Genomic DNA, 24042 nt, shown 5'->3' with positions numbered 1-24042 from the left:
ACGCCTACATCCTCAGACACTCCCAGGTGTGGGGGCTCTTCAGTGCTCCAGCCCGGCTGGATGGATGGCTGCTGGGTAACAAGGGCTGTCCCCTCAGAAGGTGGCTCATGACGCCTCTCCGCCATCCAAGAACAGAAGCTGAGCAGCGGTACAATAGGAGCCTGGGCACCACAAGGGTTGTGGTAGAAAGAACCATCGGCCTTCTCAAGATGCACTTCCGATGCCTGGATCGCTCAGGGGGCGCACTCCAGTACCCCCCAGATTGTGTGTCGGTGATAGTGGTTGCATGCTGCACTCTGCACAATCTGGCGCTGGAAAGGGGGGACACAGTGGATGAAGAAGACGTAGATGCAGTTTCTCCAGATGCACACGATGAGTCTAGCAGTGAGTCCGAGGATGAGCACACACAGGAGAACGCTGAGGGGACAGACACTGACCCCGGGAATACTCCAGGGAGGCAGGGACACCTGGGAGGCTTTAATCCAAAGAACCTTCAGCTGGCCCACCACAGATGAACCTTCAACACACGCCAGGGCTGCAGGCTCCACACTCGATACCCGAGTGCTAAATCTGCCTGGATTGTAACATTAACTAAGGCCCTTGTCAATAAAGCTCAATGTCAAACAACTCACTCATAATATCATGAGCTTCCTGTCCACTTGCAGAAGTAAGGAATTACCCTGAGGCATGGCAACGTGTCAAAATTTATTGAGGGAACAAGTGTAACTTCATAAAGCAAAAAAAAACATGGTGTTGGACGTCACACCAAGATTTCTAGAAACTACTATTGTCCAACACCAGTGAGAAACCTGTGATGTGCCCAAGGTGCCTTAAATGTAAAATTACGTCTAGCTGCTGTCCCCTCGCTGGCACTGGTATCTGAGGCAGCCTGCTCACTGCGTTGTCCTGTTGGGGGGGTGGGGGAGGGGGTAGTGGTGGGCAGAGTGGTTGGGTGGCTGGGGGGGAAAAGGGTGACAGCTGCATTAAGTGACCTGAGCCAACACGGTACTCACCCTTCCCGAGCGCAGGAGGTCGTTGAATCTTTTGCGGCCCTGGACCCACATGCGCCGCACCTCATCACGGGAGCTCACACTCTCGGCCACCTCCTCCCACGCACGTCTGGTTAGGTGGGGAGGCCTCCGCCTCCCATCCCTCAGAAGAAGGACCTCCCGCCGCACTTCCACCTCCTCCAGGAGGGCAGCTAGGCACTCGCCGGAGAAACGAGGGGCACACTGTCCTGATGGCCCACCCTCTGGCCTGGCCTGCCCCGATGGTCTACCCTCCGGCCTGGCCTGGCCCCGCTGGCCCACCCTCCGGCCTGGCCTGCCCCGATGGCCTACCCTCCGGCCTGGCCTGCCCCGATGGTCTACCCTCCAGCCTGGCCTGCCCCGCTGGCCTACCCTCCAGCCTGGCCTGCCCCGATGGCCTACCCTCCAGCCTGGCCTGCCCCGATGGCCTACCCTCCGGCCTGGCCTGCCCCGATGGCCTACCCTCCGGCCTGGCCTGCCCCGATGGCCTACCCTCCGGCCTGGCCTGGCCTGCCCCGAAGGGCTACCCTCCGGACTTGCGTCATGCACATTGCCCCTCTGATGTGATGTTCTCCCAGCCATTGTGAGCAGCCTTGCGAAGGCCGCCAGGTCGCCATTGGACCTGCTGGTCTGTGGACACCCACCGCCGCCTGCCCACTCCCGCTATCCTTGGGAGTCGGGAACTACGCTGGGCGGGCCTTAATTAGGCCGCCCGTGTAAAATGGCAGCGCGGACCTGATTGTGGGTGGCGATCGGGTCAGCGCCTGCTCCCACATGGGCCGCCCGACATGGGGAAAACTCTCACCATAAAGTTTGAACGGTGATTTTTTTTCCCCATTTTACTCATGTTGTCACAAACCTGTCTTTGTACTTTGTGGATGAGGTCACATATCCTACTGACCATCCTCAATCCATGGTCTGAGGATTCCTGGCTGAAGTTGTTCTTGACGTATTCGTAATATTTTAGAATCATTTCTCTGAAAGTGAAAGCAGACAGATCACCCGTCAGTTCACCGAAGACAAGTTGCTCGGGTTGGGGGGGGTGGGTGGTGGGGGTGGAGGATGGGTGGGTGCAGGAGGTGATTTGGTTTTTCCTTGTTGGTGGAAGTAGGATACAGTGGGTGAACCCAGTGACCCCTCAGTCCATGGGGAGCTACACTCAGAGTGCGGGAGTCAAAGACAGAGCGACAGCACCAAATGCACCAATCGCCTGGAAGGACAACAAAAGAAAGCTGGATAAACTCCGCATCGCACTGCTTTCCAACACGTCTCACCCCGTGAATTTATCTCCGACTTTCCAATAATTTGTCAATATCTCGAGTTGCTGATACCAACAGATCTCAATGTTCTGATTTGAGGAACATCACCCAGCTCGAAAATCTGGTCATTTTCAATCCTCCAGGCCTATTCATTTCTAATTTCTTCAGTGTCTTTATCCAAATGTCTGCTGCCCGTGTCCTAACTGGCACCAAGTCCCGTTCACCCATCTCCCTCGCGTGTGCTCGCCAATCCTCACTGACCACCCAGTCTGGCAACTCCCTCGCTCCTGACTCCATCCCTCCGTCTCCTTGGCAACAGTCTGAGACTAAGTCAGTCGGTTCGCGGTCTTGGTGTCACATCTGATCCCGAGAGGAGCTTCCGACCTCACATTCGTGCCATCACTAAGGCCGTCTATTTCCACCTCTGTAACACTGCCCGACTTCACCCCCCCGTCTCAGCTCATCCGCTGCAGAAACCCTCATCCACGCCGATGTTATTGTCTGGACTGGGTTATTCCAACACATTCCTGGCTGGTCTCCCCCATTCTACCCTCCATAAACCTGAAGTGATCCAAAGTTCTGCTGTCATCTCTTAACTCGCAGCAAGTCCCGTTCACCTTTCACCCCTGCGTTCGCTGACTTGCACTAGCTCCCAGTCAAGGAATGTCTTGATTTTAAAATTCTCGTCCTTATCTTCAAATCCCTTCATGGGCTCATCCCTCCCCATCCTCTGTAATCCCCTTGAACCCCATAATCCTCCGAGATGTCTACGTTCCTCTAATTCTAGCCTCTCGTGCAACCTCAATTTTAATTGCCCAACCACTGGTGGCCAGGCCTTCAGTTACCTGGGCCCCAGGCTCTGGAATTCCCTCCCTACACATCTCTGCCTCAATACTACACTCTCCTCCTTTAAGACACTTCTTAACCTACCTACATTAAGCTTTTAGTCGCCCGACTTAAAATCTCCCTTGTGTTCCTTGGTGTCATTCCTTGTTTTATAAAACTCCTGTGGTGCACTTTGGGATGTTTCATTACGTTAAAAAGGGGCTATTTAAATAAAAGTGGTTGTTGTTGTAGTTTCCTTTGGGAAAGATCCGAGTGATTTGCCTCAGACACTGAGCTCGGAGGGAAAATTGAGTGAGAAGCATGAGTAAGAAATTGGGTGGCGGGGCTTTTAGAGGGCCCCTTGGGTCAGAGTTTAGGTGTTAATAGAGATTGAGGGAATAGTCCAGCCCATGGTCCAGACTCTCACAAGACTCTGATGATGATGGTACTTTTATTGTCCTGACAGTACTGGTGCCTCCAGGTGGATTTCACCCCTATTTTGTACTCAGCTACAGCCCATTGGCTCACCTCACCACAACGCCATGGAAACTGCAGCCACCATAGGAACAGGAGGAGGCCATTTAGGGGGGGAGACGGTGATGCAATGGTAATGTCACGGGTCCTCGTAACCCAGAGGCCCAGGCTAATGGTCTGCACGTGACAGCTGATGGAATTTAAATTTAACTAATGAAAAATCTGGAATTGAAAACTGGTCTCACTAATGGTGACAATGACAGCTATCATCAATGGTCATAGAAAAAGCCCATCTGGTTCACTAATGTCCTTTAGGGAAGGAAATCTGGTCGTCCTTACCCGGCCGGGCCTACACGTGACTCCAGACCCACAGCCACATGGTTGACACTCAGCTGCCCCCCCCTCTGAAATGGCCGAGCAAGCCACTCAGGTCAAGGGCAATTAGGGGCGGGCCACAAACGCTGGGCCTTGCCAGCGGCGCCCACATCCCATGAAATAATAAATGGAAAAAAAAATTCAGCCCTTGAGCCTGTTCCGCTATCCAATGAGATCTGTGGCCTAATTCCAAGGGGCCTTTGCCCCTTCATACCACTGGGAAACAAAAAATGTATCAGTCTCAGTTTTAAAACAAACAATTGATCCAGCATCTATTGGCCATTTGCTGAACAGAGCTCCAAACCCCTACTACCCTTCGTGTGAAGGAGCGTTTCCTAACTTCACTCCTGAAAAGGTCTGGCTCTGGGTGGTCAAAGGCACCATTCATAAAATAAAAAAATATGCAAACCTTGAATGTTGAGGGCAGTGCTGCTGAACATCTTCGATTATCTTGGGGAGAGAGTCAGCTCCAATCATGGGATGGTGTCCGCTTCTATCCTGAATCCCGATTTCAGTCCACATGGGGGTATGAATACTACAGATAAAAGTAACAAATTAATTTAAAAAGTCCAAACAAAACCAATTGCTATCCTCTATACATTAATAAACATCTGTCTAATTGAAATGTGTCAGATCCAAGGCCCCAACCATCGTCTCAGGTGAATGCAGAAGATCCCATGGAGCTACTCGAAGAAGAGCAGGAGGTTCTCCCTCGTATCCTGCCCAACACTTACCCCTCAGCCAGCATCACTAAAACAGATTATCGAGTCATTATCACACTGCAGGCTGAGAGAGTTTGCCGCGTCCAAATTGGCTGCTGTGTTTTCTACATTAGAACAGTGAGCACACTTGGTAGGGTGTAAGTGTGCTTGGGGATACCCTGTGGTTGTGAAAGGCGCCATATAAATTTAAGCTACTCTGTGCCAAACTGTGCATCATGTCCTGCCTCCCCGAGGAGTCAGTGTAACTGAAAGTAGAAGCAGTACATCAGATCAAACGGCTGGATTTACAGAAGAGATTAATTAAAAAAATCAAAACCCAACCAATTCCTATCTTCAGTCTCAATTCTAAACATCTGTATAAGTGAATAATCTGTCCCTCACTTCCAAAAGCACACACCCTGACAAAACAACTCTCAGGCATTAAGTATTTACCCAAATAGATAGTGAAAGTGGAGAAACAGGCAGGCAGCTGGTCCTCTGGGTCAGGCATTACCTGGTGTCGCACAATCACCAAACAACAACAAATTGCATTTATGTAGCACCTTCAACTTCATAGGCCATCGCAAGGAGCTTCACAGGAGTTTTATCAGACAGAATTGAGCATCGAGTCACATCAGGAGATATTAGGGCCTATGAACAAATAGCTTGATCAAAGGTAACAGCAAAATACTGTGGATGCTGGAAAACTGAAATAAAAACAGAAAATGCTGGAAAAACTCAGCAGGTCTGGCAGCATCGGTGGAGAGAGAGAAACAGAGTTAACGTTTCGAGTCTGTATGACCCTCCTTCAGAGCTTGATCAAAGGAGTAGGTTTTGAGGAGCATCTTAGAGGAGTGAGAGGTGGAAAGGTTTAGGGAGGGAACTCCAGAATTTAGGAACATTGGAGGGGTTTGAACAGCGCATCGGGTTAGACACCAATTTGTCAACCCTGGTAGCCAAGTCCAAAGCTAGCACAGATGAGATGGAAGCTGCCTCCAGCTCCACTGGTCCTGTGTCTCCACCTGGTTCTTAGCAAACACAGGCACATGACACAAAACCAGCCCAGCTGACCATCTCACCACACAGGCCAGGATTTTACAGCCCTTCCCGCCCAGTGCGATATTACGGCCCCGCCGAACTGAATGGAGACTTAAATGGCTCACTGCGTCCCCCTAGTGGGGGAGACATGCCGTGATGAGGCCATAAAATCCTGGGCCTGATATCTGCCAGAGGACATGGAGAAACATCATCCCGTGGAGCATTTTGGTAAGACGCTGCTGGGCAGAGTAGAGACAGTCTTGTTCTGAGCCCTGACTCGGTGGAGAAGGTCATGGGTTCTTATCCCACTCTGGAGACCTGACTATGCAATCTAGGCTGACACTCCAGTGCAGTACCGAGACAGTGCAGCACTGCCAGAGGTGTCGTCTTTCAGGAAACGGTGTTAAACCAAAGCCCCAACCGTTTTCTCAGGTGAATGCAAAAGATCCTATGGCACTATTTCGAAGAAGAACAGGAGGTTCTCCCTCATATCCTGGTCAGCATTTACCCCTCAACCAGCGTCACTGAAACAGATTATCATTAACACACTGCAGGCTGTGGGAGTTTGCTGCATGCAAATTGGCTGCTGTTACTTTCTATGTTACAACAGTGAGCACACTTGATAGGGCCTCCCCAAACACTTTCCGGCCTGAGGTCACGGAAGGCGCTATATAAATGTAAGTACTTTCTGTGTCAAAGTGTATATCATGACCTGGGAATGTTTGAGGTTGAGGCAGGGAGATCCAAAATGGCAAGATTTCTATTCCCCACTTTGCCAAGCAGAAAATTCAACACATGAAATAAGAAAGAACGACAATGACACATTGTGGTCCCTCTCATTTATTCCATAGTTTCAATAACTTCAAAATCCTGCCACAACTGTTTGGGACAGTGCCAGGTGCCCTATTCTGGTGAGCACAGAGGCATGTAAGCTGCCTAGAGTCATTCCCATATGACACGGAGTGGGGGGGTGGCCTATTCCAAAAATGACTGGAAACTCAATCTTTTTATCAGAGGAAAAAGGTCAACACGCATCCTTTGGGTGACGTGGTGACACTGGTGGAGACACTGCTAGGGAGGGAGATGAAGGGACCATCAGTCTAAGCCTCCCACAGAACCTTCACCTGCTGTCAACCTAACTCCTTTATACGTGATTGCATCCAGGATCACAGGAACAGAAAGTGGCCATTCAGCCCCTCGAGCCCAGCCTACCTTTCAATTTGATCATGGCTGATCTGTGTTTAATTTCATTACCGAGAGTAATTTCATCTACTCACCTCGGTTCTATAACCCTTAAAAACATGGACACAACAAAAATCTAGCAATCTCAGTTTTGAAGTTTTCAACTGACCCCCTCAACAGGTATCTGGGCACAGGTGGGAGAGGGTGGAGGAAGTTTCAGATTTTCATTACGAAGAAGTGCTTCCTGACATCGCCCCTGAATGGCTTGGCTCAAATCCTGATGTTATGAACCTTTGACCTGGGCTTCTCCAACAGAGGAAACAGTTCATCTGTATCAATCCTAGCAACTCCTTTGGTCAAACACATCTGTGAGCAATGGTAAAGAACGGGGACTGAATTTACAGGATGCATGTGATGAAAGAACTTCACTTAAATCTCCAGCTAAAGCTACGGGTCTCACTGATGATGCCCTGCAAAGAATTTCACAATCTTAGGGCCTCCCAACGTATTTTACAGCCAATGATGTACTTGGAGTGTAGGAAATTTTGGAAGGTAGGAAATATGACAGTCGATTTTTAAAATTCTTTCATGGGATGCGGGTGTCGCTGGCAAGGCCAGCACTCGTTGCCCATCCCTAATCGCCCTTGAACAGAGTGGCTTGCTCAGCCATTTCAGAGGGCAGTTAAGTTTCAACCATCTGAGTCACATGTAAGCCAGACCAGGTAAGGATGGCAGACTTAATTCCCTAAAGGACATTTGCTGACCAGATGGGTTTTTACAACAATCGATGATAGTTGTCATGGTTACTTAGACTAGGTTTTATATTCCAGATTTCTTAATTGGATTTAAATTCCACCAGTTGCCGTGGTGGGATTTGAACCCGCGTCCCCAAGAGCATTAGCCTGGGCCTCTGGGTGACTAGTCCAGTGACATTACCACTATGCCACCATCTCCCCTTAATTTATGCACAGAAAACCTCCAAAAAGGAATGAGACAGGTAATTTTATACCAGGTTTTGTTTAAAAAAGACATGCCAGTTAAAGGATAAACATTGGGCTATACATCTGGGAGAAATTCCCTACCCTTCTGTGAAATAGTACCATGGGATGTTTAATGAGAACTTTAGCCTATGACTTCAGCTTTTCAGAGGCAAGCGAGCTACCCATTCACGCACCATCCTTTTATTTAAGTTCCAGGCCACCTTTCGTGTTATATACAGGAAGGAGTGACCTGCTTGATAGAGCAACTCAGTTAACTCTGATGGACATGAAAACAGAGATGGTTTGGAAGTGGTCGTGGAACCAATACAGCCAGCAACATGTAGAGCTGTTTGGTATTGCAAATGCAACAACTTACAACTGCCAAGTTTCGAACTTAGTCCAACGCACTTTCATTACAGTGCCTGACATTCGAGAAAATACATCAGCAAAATGGCCACCTCCTCAGTGGTCAACAAGTCTTCCTGAAAAGAAAGAGAGAGAGAGAGAGAGAGAGAGAGAGAAGAATCACCTTACAATGCATCGACAACAACAACAACAACTTGCAACACATCACCAACTTTTATTTTAAAGCAAAATACTGTGAATACTGCAAATCTGAAATAAAAACAGAAAATGCTGCAAAAACTCAGCAGGTCTGGCAGCATCTGCGGAGAGAGAAACAGAGTTAATGTTTCAAGCCTGTTTGGTTCTTCTTCAGAGCTGTAGAGAAGTAGAAATGTGATGGATATTACTGTGTTTAAGAGGGGGTGGAGCAAGACAGAAGGCCCAGAATAGGTGATGGCTAAGGAGAGATTGACAAAGGTGTCATGGACATAAGACAAAGGGAGTGTTAAAGACTAAAGAAGGTGTTGATAGTGGCAGAATGTGTTAATAGCAGAACAAGACTGAGCGCTCTGTGAAAGCACCACATAGAAACAAGTGACCGATGGCCCTGTGGAAGTGGGGGGGTTTGAGGAAAAAGGATTTTGAAAATTAAATAAAAATGAATACAAAATAAAAATATAAATAAATAAGAATAAGAATAAAAATAAAAATAAAAGTTGATTTTTTTTTTAAAAAAGGAGTAGAGATGGAGAAGAGAGTTCATGGTCTGAAGTTGTTGAACTCAGTGTTAAGTCTGGAAGGTTGTAAAATACCTACAGCACAATATTTATCCTTTAACTGACATCTCAAAAAAAACACCTGGCATAAAATTACCTGTCTCATTGCTGCTTTTGGGGGTTTGCTGCGCATAGATTAAGAGGGAAGATGTTGGCGCAGTGGTGATGCCAGTAATCCAGAGGCCCAGGCTAATGCTATGGTGATCCGGGCTCAGTGTAAAGTTCGGAATGCCGTAGGCACTTTACAGCCTTCCAGGATTAACATGGAGTTCAACAACTTCAGACAATGAACTCTCTCCTCCATCTCTATTCCTTTCTTTAATTTTAACTTTTAATTTTATTTTTATTCTTATTTGTTTTTTTTTATTTATTCATTTTTAAAATCCTTTTTTCCCCAAAGCACACCCCTCCCCCCAACCCCCACAGGGCCATCTGTCACTTGTTTCTATGTGGTGCTTTCACAGAGTGCTGACTTGCTCTGCTATTACCACATTCTGCCACTATCAAAACCTTCTTTAGTCTTTAACACTCCCATTAACACTCCCTTTGACTCGTGTCCATGACATCTTTGTCAATCTCTCTCTCCTTAGCCGTCACCCATCCCAGACCTTCTATCTTGCTCCACCTGCACCACCCCCTCTTAAAAGGTATAAAATCCATCACATTTCTACTTCTCTTTAGCTCTGAAGAAGTCATACGGACTCGAAACGTTAACTCTGCTTCTCTCTCTACATCCGCTGACTTGCTGAGTTTTTCCAGTGTTTTCTGTTTTTATTTCCAGCTTTTTTGTCCAACAATTGGACAGGGATTTGCAAAGGGATGTTAGATGTGGTGAAAGGGCAGAGTGGACGGATAGAACAGGGTGTCATCAGCTCTTTGCCTATTTGTACTCCCAGGTCCTTAAATACAGAAAATATCCAAATCACCTTTGATTAAACATTCACCAGAACTGGGTAGAATGGAAAGGGAAACTCCTATTGCTTGCAAAGAATTTCCAAGGGGTTTTTGAGTGTCAGTCATAACCTTTGCTGCAGGCTGGGCTATGACAGACCACGACTTCCACCGAGGTTGCATGCCACCTTCAAAACCAAACAGTAATGCATAAAACCATTTTCTGAATGTTAAAGTGGTTCGAGGACCAGTCATTCATTTTGATCCCATTGAGAGCGGACTGAGACTGAGACTGAGACAGCGACGGGATACAGCCTGGTAAATGGGGATACAGCCTGGTAAATGGGGATACAGCCTGGTAAATGGGGATACAGCCTGGTAAATGGAGATACAGCCTGGTAAATGGAGATACAGCCTGGTAAATGGAGATACAGCCTGGTAAATGGGGATACAGCCTGGTAAATGGGGATACAGCCTGGTAAATGGGGATACAGCCTGGTAAATGGGGATACAGCCTGGTAAATGGGGATACAGATCTATAAAATATAATGCATATTTATATAAATATATATAATGTAACATAATTATATGTATATATTTATAAAGTGAGCAAGAAAGGTCGAAAATTATTTTTTGCATTCATGATTCTTTTTTGGCCAGATTGGAAATATATTTGTGCTGACAGAAAGAGGTCATCATTACAGGAAGCAGGATTTGCAAAGGTTGTGACTCAGTCACAACAGAGCTACAACGCTGCCTACACACAGACTGAAGACACGAGGGTGAGTGCATAAAATATCAATTAAGGCACGTTTATCTCTGTTTTGATTGGGGGGAAAAAAATCATGCTATTTATTTTTGGAAGTAGGGATGCTGCCCGGGCGGTCAGTTTGGAAAAAAAGCATCATTTCCATCTGCGGTTTCTCTAGACGGAGGGAAGAATTTAGGAGGGAAAACACGACAGGTTTTACAGTGGAAGTGTTAGCTTACTAGTTGTCTAATGCTCATTGTTCTTCATTATTATTCCGAATAGTAAACTATTTGCCTAGCTTTTCAGAGTAATGCATAAAAATCGGACAGAGTTTCCTTCCTGCTGTTTCACAAGAATTATAAACAGAAACAGCAAAATCAAACAATCAGGCATGATGCTTCTGTTGTAAAATAATTTCAATAGCGTTTTGAATCAGCAGCTTAAGACAGGAGGTGGTTACATTATACTCATGTTTTAAAAGTTGAGGGGAGGGCTTTACTGGCTTTAATACAATGACATCAGCTGCCATGTTTAACCTGCACGTTAGAAAGTGAAGGAACCTCTTTCAGCTCCCGCTAAAGAGTTTTAAAGGTTGGAGCCAGACCAGCTTTGGCTGTGTAGATAGCACTCTAACCTCGGAGCCAGGAAGTGCGGGATCAAGAGCCAGTCCAGAGTCTCAACAAAAGACAAAATGAGAAAGAATCAGTTTCTCGGTACACAGAGTAGCACGTGACTTCTCCGTTCAGCTTGTGGGCTCACTAACTTGTCTATGTTGTAATTTGTGTAAGCTTTATAAGGTGAGTCAGAACAGTCATTAAAACCACCCAAACACACAAGTAGGTAGATTTCCCGCAACCCAAACAGCTATGACAGCGGACTGAACATAACTGTGAACAATGTTTGCAAACAGATGGGCAGAAACATCTAGGTGTCCATATACACAAATACTTAAGGACGGCAGGGCAAATCGTTAAGGCGGTTAAGGGGTTACTTGGGCTTATAAATAGACAAATAGAATATAAAAGTATGGAGATCATTCTAGAACTTCATAACTCACAGGATAGTCTCAGCTCGGATATTGCGGAAAATTGTGGGCACCACACCTTCCCGAAAGGCTACGGAGGAGGTTATACCGGGATGTTACCAGTGGTGAGGGATTTTGGTTATGAGGAGAGATTGGGGTGGGGGGGTTAAAACAAAAAGTATTTCGCTTCTATAGCACCTTTCGTGGCCTCAGGACATCCCAAAGCGATTGATGGTCAATGAAGCTACATTATGAAGTGAACTGGTGGAAATGTTAGGGCTGTTCTCCTTGCAATAAGAGGAGATCAACAGGTGACATAATTGATGCTTTCAAGGTGATGAAGTTCAGATGGATCAGATAGAGAAAAATAATTCCCTCTGGCGAGTGAGTCAATAACTAGAGGTCATCGATTTAAAGTCATTGGCAATTGACCCCGAGGGGTAGCGAGTGGATCTATTTCCCACTCAGTTGTCCGGGTTTGGAATGTTCTACCAGAAAGGCTGATGGAAGCTGATTCCATTAATAATTTTAAGTGAGCTGGAAAAGCACCTGAGGTGGGGAACTTGGAGAGTTAAGGACAAAAAGCAGGTTTGTGATACTAAGCATGATTGTTCTTTCAAATATCCAGGACAGGAACAATGGGCCGAATGGCTTCTGTGCTATAAGCTCCTATGATTCTATTAACACACAAGAAGCACCTACCAAATCCCTGGCTTGCAGCATCATTAATAATTCTGTCCTTGAGCTGGTTACACAGGAGCAATGTTGTCCAATTGCAATCGCTGAGTAGCATGTTGCTGGTTAGTTTTACACAGAACATGGGTATATATATTTCACATGTGGAATTTGAACATTGACCACCATTCAACAACCAAGGTAAATCACAACCATTCACTAAAGCAAACTATCCACTTCCATCTTCCCAACAAATGCACAAAAAAATTTAAAATTCACTTGTATACATTTGGGCATGACATTGCATGCCTTATTTTACTACATTGAAACTCTTCTCTTGCACGGTTTCTCTCTCTCTCCCTCCCTACCCCACCCACCTCGCCAAACTCTCCCAATCTCTCTCCCCTGCCTCTCTCTCACTCACCCTCTCTCCTCTCCCTTCCCCACACACATATTAAAGAAATGCACACTATAAAGTTGAAAACGATATTTGTGTCAAAGTCCTGCTGTAATAACAACGGTACTAACCAGCCAGGGTCCAAATACCTCCCGCAAATACTCACAGAGGCATTTGTGCAAGGTTTTCTACTCTCTTTTAAACACAGTTCCTACCACTGTATATAAATTACAATGAGCATTTCGGCACAAGAGGAGGCCATTCAGCCCTTCAACCCAGTTCCACCATTCAGCGTGATCATGGGTGATCTGTATCTTAACTCCATCTCACCTGCCTTGGCTCCTTTTTATATATCCCTTTTTACAATCAATCTCAGATTTACATTTATTAATTGGGGTGGAGGGTGGAGGTGAGGGGGGGGGGGGTCATCAGCTTTTTCTGCCAGAGAATTCCACACTTCTGCCACCCTTTTCATGAAGGAGCATTCCCAAATTTTTTTCTTGAATAGGCTAGCTCAGAGGTGAAGATTGTGCTACCCAACGCACTCCCCACAATCCCTCCCCCGCCACACTGCCGCCCTCCCCCGCCACACTGCCCCCACCCCCCGCGCCCACTGGCAGGGTGAGTTTCTCCCATATTAATTCTTTTCAAACTCTTGAAAAGTTCAATTGAATCCTCACTGTAGCGCAGGTTAACTACATTACAAAACAACACTGACTTTTGAACAGCTCAGTGCATCTTGTGGCTCCTACACACTGCAATAGAGCCATCAAAATCCCACCCAAAAAATGTCACGTTATATGAGAACGAGGATAAAAGCGTAAGTTATTATAACGTTAAGATTTTTGACCGAGATATAGATCGAAAATATTGTGGTTGAAAACAAAGTTGCATCTCAGGATAATTCTTCACAGCTACAGTTTCTCAATCTGTATAGCCCTGTCCATTAATACACTCTAAAACTTTAGACATTAATATAAGCAGAGGAACTTAAGAATCTGCATTTATTTGGCACTTTTCATGATCTGAGATGTTCCAAAGAGATTTGCAGCCGATGAAGTACTTGTCCAACAAAGGGCACTGGTGAGAAGTGACTAAAGCATTCCGGGAGAAGTCACTGCAGCCACCACAACTCAGGAGGGAATCGAGGAGAAGGACTCTTGCACTCAACAGGAGGAAGAGCATCCAACAGAGGGCGCTGGTGAGAAGTGACTGAAGCATTCTGGGAGAAGTCACCACGACTCAGGAGGGAATCGAGGAGGACCCACTGTCAAAGAGCGGAATAGCCCCAAACATTACATTGTAGTGTTTCCATCCTTCCCTCCTCCTCAAACCTAAAAAAGACAGGAAGAGGCAGTGCCTTCAGGAGTGCACCAGACCTGCGAGGGACACTCTTCTGAAAGTGGATTTTAAAGAGAAAGCAGCTGATTGGTGAGTAAATCCTGGGAGTGGACTCAGAGGGAGGAGCACTGGGGCGATGAGTATAAATCTAGCTTACCTCAGGGATTCGTGGCCTTGTCTCCGGGGAGCAGACTCGGAGGGAGGAGCACCGGAGTGGTGAGTATAAATCTAGCTTACCTCGGGATTCACGGCCTTGTCTCCAGGCAGCAGACTCAGAGGGAGGAGCACAGGGGCGGTGACCTCGGGGCACAGAGTAACTAAAGCCAAAACTGAAAAAGTGACATCACAGGAAAGCTGTGACCTGATTGGTTGGTAGGAAATCTGCACCAAATTTGAAAAAAAAACCCACTGTAAAGCTAATTAATAAATTAATTATCTAAGTCGAGATGGCTGGGCAGGTGATGTGCTGTAGCTGTATGATGTGGGAGCTGGCAGATCCCATTGCGATCCGCAGTGACCACATCTGCAGCAAGTGTTGGTTGCTGGAGGAACTCCGGCTCAGAATTGATGAGCTGGAGTCCGAGCTCCGGACGCTGCAGCACATCCAGGAGGGGGAGAGTTACCTGGACGCTTTGTATCAGGAGGCGATCACACCTGGTAGATTAAGTACCTCAAATTCGGTTAGTGGTCAGGGTCAGCAGGGTGTGACTGCAAGTGAGGCAGGTAGAGGGATCCTGTGTTCAGGGACAGAGGAGCCTCAGCTCTTGACCTTGTCCAACAGGTACGAGGTACTTGCTCCCTGTGTGGATGAGGAACAGGGCTGGAGGGAGGATGAGCCAGCTGACCACGGCACCGTGGCACAGGAGGCCATTCAAGAGGGGGGAACAAAAAGACAAGTGGTAGTTCTAGGGGATTCTATAATTAGGGGAATTGATAGCATCCTTTGTAAGCAGGATCGAGAGTCCCGCATGGTATGTTGCCTGCCCGGTGCCAGGGTGAAGGACATCTCTGACTGGCTTGAAAGGATATTGGAGAGGAAAGGGGAGGAACCAGTTGTTGTGGTCCACATCGGGACAAATAACATAGGTAATACTAGGGAAGAGGACCTATTTGGGGATTATCAGGAAATAGGAACTAAATTAAAGAACAGGTCCTCAAGGGTTATAATCTCCGGATTCCTACCCGAGCCACGTGCAAATTGGCATAGGGATGCGAGAATAAGGGAAGTAAACACGTGGCTAAAGGAGTGGTGCAGGAAAGAGGGGTTCCATTTCGTGGGGCACTGGTATCAGTATTGGAACAGGAGGGATCTGTACCGTTGGGACGGTCTCCACCTGAACCGATCTGGGACCAATGTTCCAGCGAAAAGGGTAAATAGGGTGGTCAACAGGACTTTAAACTAGAAAGTGGGGGGGGGGAGGGAAGGGTAAAACTCCAAGAAGTATGACTAATGGGAAACAAAGCAGCAGGTTAGCATGTGGGGGGGTGGATTCAACTTCATGGAAAATTATGAAAAACCTGAAAAGAAAGGAGAGCCCAGGAGAGGCTATTAAAGTCTCCAGGACACAAAATAGGACAGAGTGTTTGGAAAGGGCGAGGAATCTAACTTCAAGCACACCAGATAAAGGGACGACAATGAGAAAGGGGGATGGGAAATACAGGACTGAAGATGTTGTATCTGAGTGCACGCAGTATACGAAATAAGGTAAATGAGCTTGTGGCGCAGATTGAAATTGGCAGGTATGATGTGGTGGGCATCACGGAGACATGGCTGCAAGGGGATCAGGACTGGGAGCTAAATATCCAAGGATATACATCCTATTGAAAAGATAGGCAGGTTGGCAGAGGAGGTGGGGTTGCTTTGTTAGTAAGAAATGAAATTAAATCGATAGCAAAAAATGAGGTAGGGTCAGATGATGTAGAATCTGTGTGGGTAGAGTTGAGGAACCGCAAAGGTAAAAAAAACCACAATGGGAGTTATGTACAGGCCTCCAAACAGTAGTCAGAATGTGGGGCACAAGATACACCAGGAGATAGAAAAGGCGTGGAAGAAAGGCAAGGTTACAGTGATCATGAGGGATTTCAATATGCGAGTAGACTGGGAAAATCAGGTTGGTAGTGGATCCCAAGAAAAGGAATTTGTGGAATGTCTACGAGATGGCTTTTTGGAGTAGCTTGTGGTGGAGCCCACTAGGGAACAGGCAATTCTAGATTTAGTGATGTGTAATGAGGCAGTTTTGATAAGGGAGCTTAAGGTGAAGGAACCCTTAGGAGGAAGTGACCATAATATGATAGATTTTACCCTGAAATTTGAGAGGAAAAAGCTGGAATCAGATGTAACGGTATTACAGTTGAATAAAGGCAACTACAGAGGCATGAGGGAGGAGCTGGCCAAAATTGACTGGGAGATGAGCCTAGCAGGAAAGACAGTGGAACAGCAATGGCAGGAGTTTCTGGGAGTAATTTGGGAGACACAGCAAAAATTCATCCCTATGAAGAAGAAGCATACTAAAGGGAGGACGAGTCAACCATGGCTGACAAGGGAAGTCAGGGACAGCATAAAAGCTAAAGAGAAAGCATACAATGCGGCGAAGAGCAGGGGATTGGGAAGCCTACAAAGACCAACAGAGGACAACTAAAAAAGAAATAAGGAGGGAGAAAATTAAATATGAGGGTAAACTAGCCAGTAATATAAAAGAAAATTGCAAGAGTTTTTTTTTAAGATATATAAAGGGTAAGAGAGAGGCAAAAGTGGACATTGGGCCGCTGGAAAATGACACTGGACAAGTAGTAGTGGGGAACAAAGAAATGACGGAGGAACTGAATAGGTACTTTGTGTCAGTCTTCACGGTGGAAGACACGAGTAACATCCCCAAAGTTCAAGAGAGTCGGGGGGCAGAGGTGAGTATGGTGGCCATTCCCAAGGAGAAGGTGATAGGAAAACTGAAAGGTCTGAAGGTGGATAAATCACCTGAACCAGATGGATTACACCCCAGAGTTCTGAAGGAGATAGCTGAAGAGATAGTGGAGGCATTAGTGGTGATCTTTCAGGAATCACTGGAATCAGGGAGGGTCCCAGAGGACTGGAAAATCGCTAATGTAACCCCCCTGTTTAAGAAGGGAGTGAGGCAAAATACGGAAAATTACAGGCCGATTAGCCTGACCTCGGTCGTTGGTAAGATTTTAGAGTCCATTATTAAGGATGAGATTTCAGAATACTTGGAAGTACATGGTAAAATAGGGCAGAGTCAGCATGGTTTCATCAAGGGGAGGTCATGCCTGACAAATCTATTAGAATTCTTTGAGGAGGTAACGAGTAGGTTAGACAAAGGAGAGCCAATGGATGTTATCTACTTGGACTTCCAGAAGGCCTTTGACAAGGTGCCGCACAGGAGGCTGCTCAGTAAGATAAGGGCCCATGGTGTTAGAGGCAAGGTACTAGCATGGATAGAAGATTGGCTGTCTGGTTGGAGGCAGAGAGTGGGGGTAAGGGGGTCCTTCTCAGGATTGCGGCCAGTGACTAGTGGAGTTCCGCATGGGTCAGTGTTGGGACCACAAATTTTCACTTTATACATTAATGATCTAGATGAAGGAACTGAGGGCATCCTGGCTAAGTTTGCAGATGATACAAAGATAGGTTGAGGGACAGGTAGTATTGAGGAGGCAGGGAGGCTGCAGAAGGATTTGTACTGGTGAGGAGAATGGGCAAAGAAGTGGCAGATGGAATACAACGTGGGGAAGTGTGAGGTCATGCACTTTGGTAGGAAGAATAGAGGCATGGACTATTTTCTAAATGGGGAGAGAATTCAGAAATCTGGAGTGCAAAGGGACTTGGGAGTCCTAGTCCAGGATTCTCTTAAGGTTAACTTGCAGGTTGAGTCGGTAGTTAGGAAGGCAAATGCAATGTTGGCATTTATTTCGAGAGGACTAGAATATAAAAGCAGGGATGTGCTGCTGAGGCTTTATAAGGCTCTGGTCAGACCACATTTAGAATATTGTGAGCAATTTTGGACCCCGTATCTCAGGAAGGATGTTCTGGCCCTGGAGAGGGTCCAGAGGAGGTTCACGAGAACGATCCCAGGAATGAAAGGCTTAACATATGAGGAACGTTTGAGGACTCTGGGTCTATACTCAATGGAGTTTAGAAGGATGAGGGGGGATCTGATTGAAACTTACAGAATACTGAAAGGCCTGGATAGAGTGGACGTGGGGAAGATGTTTCCATTAGTAGGAGAGACTAGGACCCGAGGGCACAGCCTCAGAGTAAAGGGAAGACCTTTTAGAACAGAGATGAGGAGAAACTTCTTTAGCCAGAGAGTGGTGAATCTATGGAATTCATTGCCACAGAAGGCTGTGGAGGCCAGGTCATTGAGTGTATTTAAGACCGAGATAGATAGGTTCTTGATCGGTAAGGGGATCAAAGGTTACAGGGGGAAGGCGGGAGAATGGGGTTGAGAAACTTATCAGCCATGATTGAATGGCGAAGCAGACTTGATGGGCCGAATGGCCTAACTTCTGCTCCTATGTCTTATGGTCTTGTCATTATTGTAGCCATGCAGTAAACAAGGCAGCCAGTTTGCACACTGTAAGCTCCCACAAATTGCAATGAGATAAACTTCTACAAGAATCAATGTTGGTAGAGGGATAAAATGGTCAGGACACTGGAGAGAACCCCCCGGCTCTTCTTCAAAATAATGGGATCTTTTACATCCACCCGAGCGCAGATGGGGCCTCAGTTTAACATACGACATCTGAAACACAGCCCCTAACCTCCGAAAGCACAGCATTTTATCTACGAGGAGAAGCAAAACTAGAACCCCAAGATGTTTTGCAAGCGGTGAATGAAAGTGCGCAATAGAGTGGAAACACAAGGTAATCAGCTGGGCAAGCAGGGTCTCGCAAACAATAACCTTTTTCTAAAATTCATTCTCGGGATATGAGATTCCCGCTGACAAGATCAGAATTTATTGCCCGTCCATAATTGCCCTTGAGCAGGTAGCGGTCAGCCACCTTCTGGAATGCAACTGAGTGTGTCGCTGGACAATTTCAGAGGGCAGTTAAGGGTCAACCACATTGCTGTGGGTCTGGAGTCACATGTAGGCCAGTCCAGGTCAGGAAGGCAGATTTCCTTCCGTGAAGGACATTAGTGGAGCAAATAATTTCATGATCACTATTCCTGATACTGGCTTTTTAATTCCAGGTTTAATTTAATTTAATTTATTTTAACTGAATTTAATTGCATTCCACAGCTACTGTAGTGGAATCTAAATTCATGTCTTTGGAACCAGACCTCTGATCACAAGTCCAGTAACATACCCCACTATGCTACTGTTCCATAACTAATTAAATCCATTTGTAGACCTCCGAGCTGGTGAGGGAGGGCTTTGGCTTGGACATGGGGAATGTTTCCTTCTCTTCACATCCACCTTAACTGGTGGGGAAGGAATAATTGAACAGCTCATTCGAAAATCTCCCCAAGCACTGAAGTATTGGCCTAGATTGTGTGCTCAAGCCTCTGGAATGAGACTTAAAAAGGAAAATAAGAAATAGGAACAGGAGTAGACCATACGGCCCATCAAGCCTGCTCCTTGAACCCCTGACCTTCTTTCTCAAGAGGGGAGACCATTACCAACTGGACCATGGCTGACAGTTATTACTACCTATTACACCATGTTTCCATAATGAGAGCCCTTTAAAGCAGCTGGAATGGAAAATAATGACTGCAATGACACAGGGTCAAAATGAGCAACTTTCATTCAGCTTTCCACTTCATGTCAAACACAGCACAAAACAAGCTAGGTCAAAACAGGTGATCAAAAGAAATAGGAACAAGAGATAAAAACAAAAAAACTACCGCGGATGCTGGAAATCCAAAATAAAAACAGAATTACCTGGAAAAACTCAGCAGGTCTGGCAGCATCGGCGGAGAAGAAAAGAGTTGACGTTTCGAGTCCTCATGACCCTTCAACAGAACTGAGTGATATAATGTATAATATATACTATAAGGTGGGGGAATCCCCACCTTAAACCAACCCTCTCCTAATATTACTCAGTTCTGTGTAAGGGTCATGAGGACTCGAAACGTCAACTCTTTTCTTCTCCGCCGATGTTGCCAGACCTGCTGAGTTTTTCCAGGTAATTTTGTTTTTATATTAAATAGGAACAAGAGTAGGCCCTCAAGAAATAGCAAGAAAACACAGGAAAGGCTGGAAATACACAGCAGGTTTGGCAGCATCTGTCCAGAGAGAAACAGAATTAACAAAAAAAATAACTGTTTCTTTCTTCACAGGTGCTACCAGACCTGTTGAGAATTTCCAGTTTTTTCTGTTTTTTGTATTTCCAGTTTCCACCAAGAACAGTATTTTGCTTTTGTCTCAAGAAATACTGTTTAACAGCAGTGCAGAGCTTAAAAGCAGATTGGAGAGAACAGCCCTTCCCAATCTGTTTCCTCCTCCAGCCTTACAACCCTCAGATATCTGCATTCCTCCAACTCTGCTCTCTTGTGCACCACCAATGTTAATCACTCCACACTTGGTGGCCGTGCCTTCAGCTGCCTAGGCCCTAAGCTCTGGAATTCCCCCCCAAAACTTCTTTGCCTCTCTGCATTTCCTCTTCTCCTTTAAGACACTTGTTAAGACCTGTTTCTTTGACTAAGTTTTTAGTCATCTGTCCTAATATTATGTGGCTTGGTGTCGGATTGTGTTGTGAAGCACCTTGTAACAATTACATCACATTAAAGGCACTATATAAAATGCAGATTGGTGTCTGTCCCACAATATTTGGCAAAGAACGCAGAACTTCTGGTTCTTCCACCCAAGGCATCAGTTTCATCTGTAATTTTAAAAAAAAGATGTGTTAAGACAGTTACATCTCCAAAGGTGGGTTAGAGAGAGGGAATTCTAGAGCGTAGGGTTCGGGCAGCTAAAAGGCACAGCCACCAATGGTGGGACAAATGGAAATCAGGGATGCACAAGAGATCACGGGAAGAGAGAGAGATCATGGGGCTGGAGGAAGAGACAGAGATTGGGAGGGGAGAGACCATCAAGGTATTAAGAACATAAGAACTAGGGGCAGGAGCAGGCAATTCAGCCCCTCGAGCCTGCCCCGCCATTCAAATACGATCATGGTTTGATCTCATTTCGGCCTCAACTCCAATTTCCCATCCTGTCCCCATAACCTTTCAACCCATTTCTGATTAAAAATCTGTCTATCTCCTCCTTAAATTTATTCAGCGTCCCGGCATCCACTGCAGTCTGAGGTGGCGAATTCCACAGATTCACCACCCTTTGAGGGAAGTAATTCCTCCTCATCTCGGATTTAAATCTACCGCCCCTTAGCCTAAAACTATGGCCTAGAGCAGGATGAAAATTTGAAGAAATAAAACAATGCCGTATGCGAGGATTGCCTCAGTGTGGCCTCAAAACTCCTACCAGAATGAAATGCACCATCAGTTTAGTAATTTTACGCTGATTATAGCACAGCTTTTGCATAAGATCAGGGAAAACGGCAATACCAGTGGACCACAGAGGGACTTATAAACGCCAGCTCCTTTGAGCAAGCGAGGACTCTTCAGTTGGATGATCTCCACCTCCCTCTTACCTGCAAAAACACTTTAGGTTAGCCAACTAAATCAACACTCCCATTCCTCACTCCCAAAAAAAATGGGAATACACTCACAACGGAAAGAATCAATTGAGACATCTGGGAAATTTAAGTACAGAGTCCCTTGAAAGTGCAAATGGAGACAGATAAAGCCAAAAGCATTTTGAGTTTTATAACATTGCCTCTCTTCGCTTAGTTATATTTGTAAAAGGCAATCGTTCGGCTACAGTTCAGGTAATTTATGCAGTTTTCTATCCATTATAATAGTGATTATACTACAAAAAGATACCTCATTGGCTATAACACACTCTGTGACATCCTGAGGTCAGGAAAGTGACTTTATAAACAAAGAACAAAAGTCATTCTGTGAAGATTCAGCAAGGATGGAAAGCCATAGTTACCGGTAAAGATTCATGGCACAGAAACAGGCCATCGTCAGTGTTTATGTTCCATTCGAGCTTCCTCCCACCTCTATTTTGCCTTGCAACAACCACAACTTATATTTATATCGTGCCTTTAACAGAATGAAACATCCCAAAGTGCTTCACAGGAGCATTATAAAACAAAGTATGACATCAAATCACATAGGGAGACATTAGGCCAGATGATCAAACAATGTCAGCTTTAAAAAGTGTCTTAAAGAAGGCAAGTGAGATGGAGAGGGAGAGTGAGGGAAGTCCAGAACTTGGGACCCAGGCGACTGAAGATATGGCCACCAATGATGCAGCGGTTATAATTAGGAATGCACAAGAGGCCAGAATTAGAGGAGCGCAGCTATCGCTGAGGGTTGTGGGATTGGGGGACATTACACAGATAGGGAGGGGCGAGTTCATGGAAGGATTTGAAAACAAGGACGTGAATTTTAAAAACAAGGCGTTGCTTGACCGGGAACCAACGTAGGTCAGTGAGCACAGGGTTGCTAGGGGAACGGGACTTGCTGATAGTTTAGACGGGCAGCAGATTTTTGAATGACCTCAAAATTTATGGAGGGTAGAATGTGGGAGAGCAGCCAGGAGGAGTTCATTGGGATAGTCAAGTCTATAAGTAATGAAGGAATGGATAAGAATATCAGCATATCCCTTCTCTGTACTGGGACAGCTTCTTCTGAACATCGTAATGGTGCAAAGTGAACACATAACTTAGTAAAATTATGGAGGGTTTCAACAGGGTGAATAGAGAAAGATTTCTGTCTGAAACAAAAAACAAAAAATGCTGGAAATAATCAGCAGGTCTGGCAGCATCTGCAGAGAGGGGAATAGAGTTAACATTTCAGGTTTTTTTTTAAAAAGTTCATTCATGGGATGTGGGCTTCGCTGGCTGGGCCAGCATTTATTGCCCATCCCTAATTGCCCTTGAGAAGGTGGTGGTGAGCTGCCTTCTTGAACCACTGCAGTCCATTTGGTGTAGGCGCATCCACAGTGTTGTTAGGGAGGAAGTTCCAGGATATTCACCCAGTGAAAGTGAAGGAACAGCGATATATTTCTAAGTCAGGACGGTGAGTGAGTTGGAGGGGAACTTCCAGGTGGTGGTGTTCCCATGTGTCTGCCGCCCTTGCCCTGCTAGATGGTAGTGGCCGCGGGTTTGGAAGATGACCTTTCATCCGAGCTCCATCTGATGATATGGTCAGGGAATCGGTGGGTCTGTCACTTTAAAAAAAGGTCACTGAGGGAAGAGGGGGGTTTAAGAGAAATTCCACTGCAGGGGTGATTGAGAAGGGAATGCTTTGCTGAGGAGGCAGAGACCATTGCGGAGTGTCAGAATTGTTCCGGTGCAGGAGAAGGCCATTCGGCCCATCGTGTCTGCATGGGCTCGCTGAATGGGCAACTCACTTAGTGCCATTCTCCCGTTAAGCTCAAAATCTAATTCCCTTTTTGAATGCTTGGATCGTCCCTGCCTCCACCACACTCCCAGCCAGTTCAGATCCTAACCACTTGCTGTGTGAGGAGTTTTTTTTAATATATATATATATTATATCCCTGTCGCTTTTGCCAATTACCTTAAACATGTGCCCTCTCCTACTCTCCATCCTCCCATGAGTGGGAACAGTTTCTCCCTACCTACTTTGGTGAGTCTGTACACCTGTATTGTTGAAGAGAACACAGTTAAGACAGTGCAGTGCAAGCTCTGCGGGAGAGGGAGACAGAGAGGGAGCAGGGTCATTCACTAAATAGGAAAAGGATTGAAACTAGAAATCTGGAGCCGCTGAAATTCATCTCCGCTTGATGCAGATACAAAATCATTTTCAGTATCGGAATTCGGGCACGGTAAATCAGCTATAAAAACCCCGCCAGCAGACTGAGACTCACTGCTCTCTCCTTGCAGCTCAGACCAGAGCAGCGCAATAATACAACCTGAACGCCTAAAGTTTTAAAACAGCG

General features: G+C 46.0%; 1 protein-coding gene and 1 long non-coding RNA gene across 2 annotated transcripts in view; one reads left to right on the top strand and one right to left on the bottom strand.

Annotated features, from left to right (window-relative positions):
• LOC144691036 (uncharacterized) overlaps window positions 1-4533 on the bottom strand; it is a 32921-nt gene extending 28388 nt beyond the window's left edge. Inside the window, exons 1-2 of the mRNA XM_078559048.1 lie at window positions 4371-4533; window positions 1888-2005 (exon numbers count right to left, since the gene is read on the bottom strand). Of these exons, the coding sequence (XP_078415174.1) occupies window positions 1888-2005; window positions 4371-4483 (231 nt within the window). The 5' untranslated portion in view covers window positions 4484-4533. The remainder of the gene's footprint in view (window positions 1-1887; window positions 2006-4370) is intronic.
• The window catches only part of LOC144671358 (uncharacterized), a 399896-nt gene that overhangs the window by 67502 nt on the left and 308352 nt on the right, over window positions 1-24042 (top strand). The gene's annotated exons all lie outside the window — the stretch shown is intronic.

The sequence above is a fragment of the Cetorhinus maximus genome, chromosome 2, assembly GCF_964194155.1.
Source record: "Cetorhinus maximus chromosome 2, sCetMax3.hap1.1, whole genome shotgun sequence".
Lineage (NCBI taxonomy): Eukaryota > Metazoa > Chordata > Chondrichthyes > Lamniformes > Cetorhinidae > Cetorhinus > Cetorhinus maximus.
The sequence above is the reverse complement of the archived record's forward strand: the minus strand, read 5'-3'. Positions and strand labels throughout refer to the sequence as shown.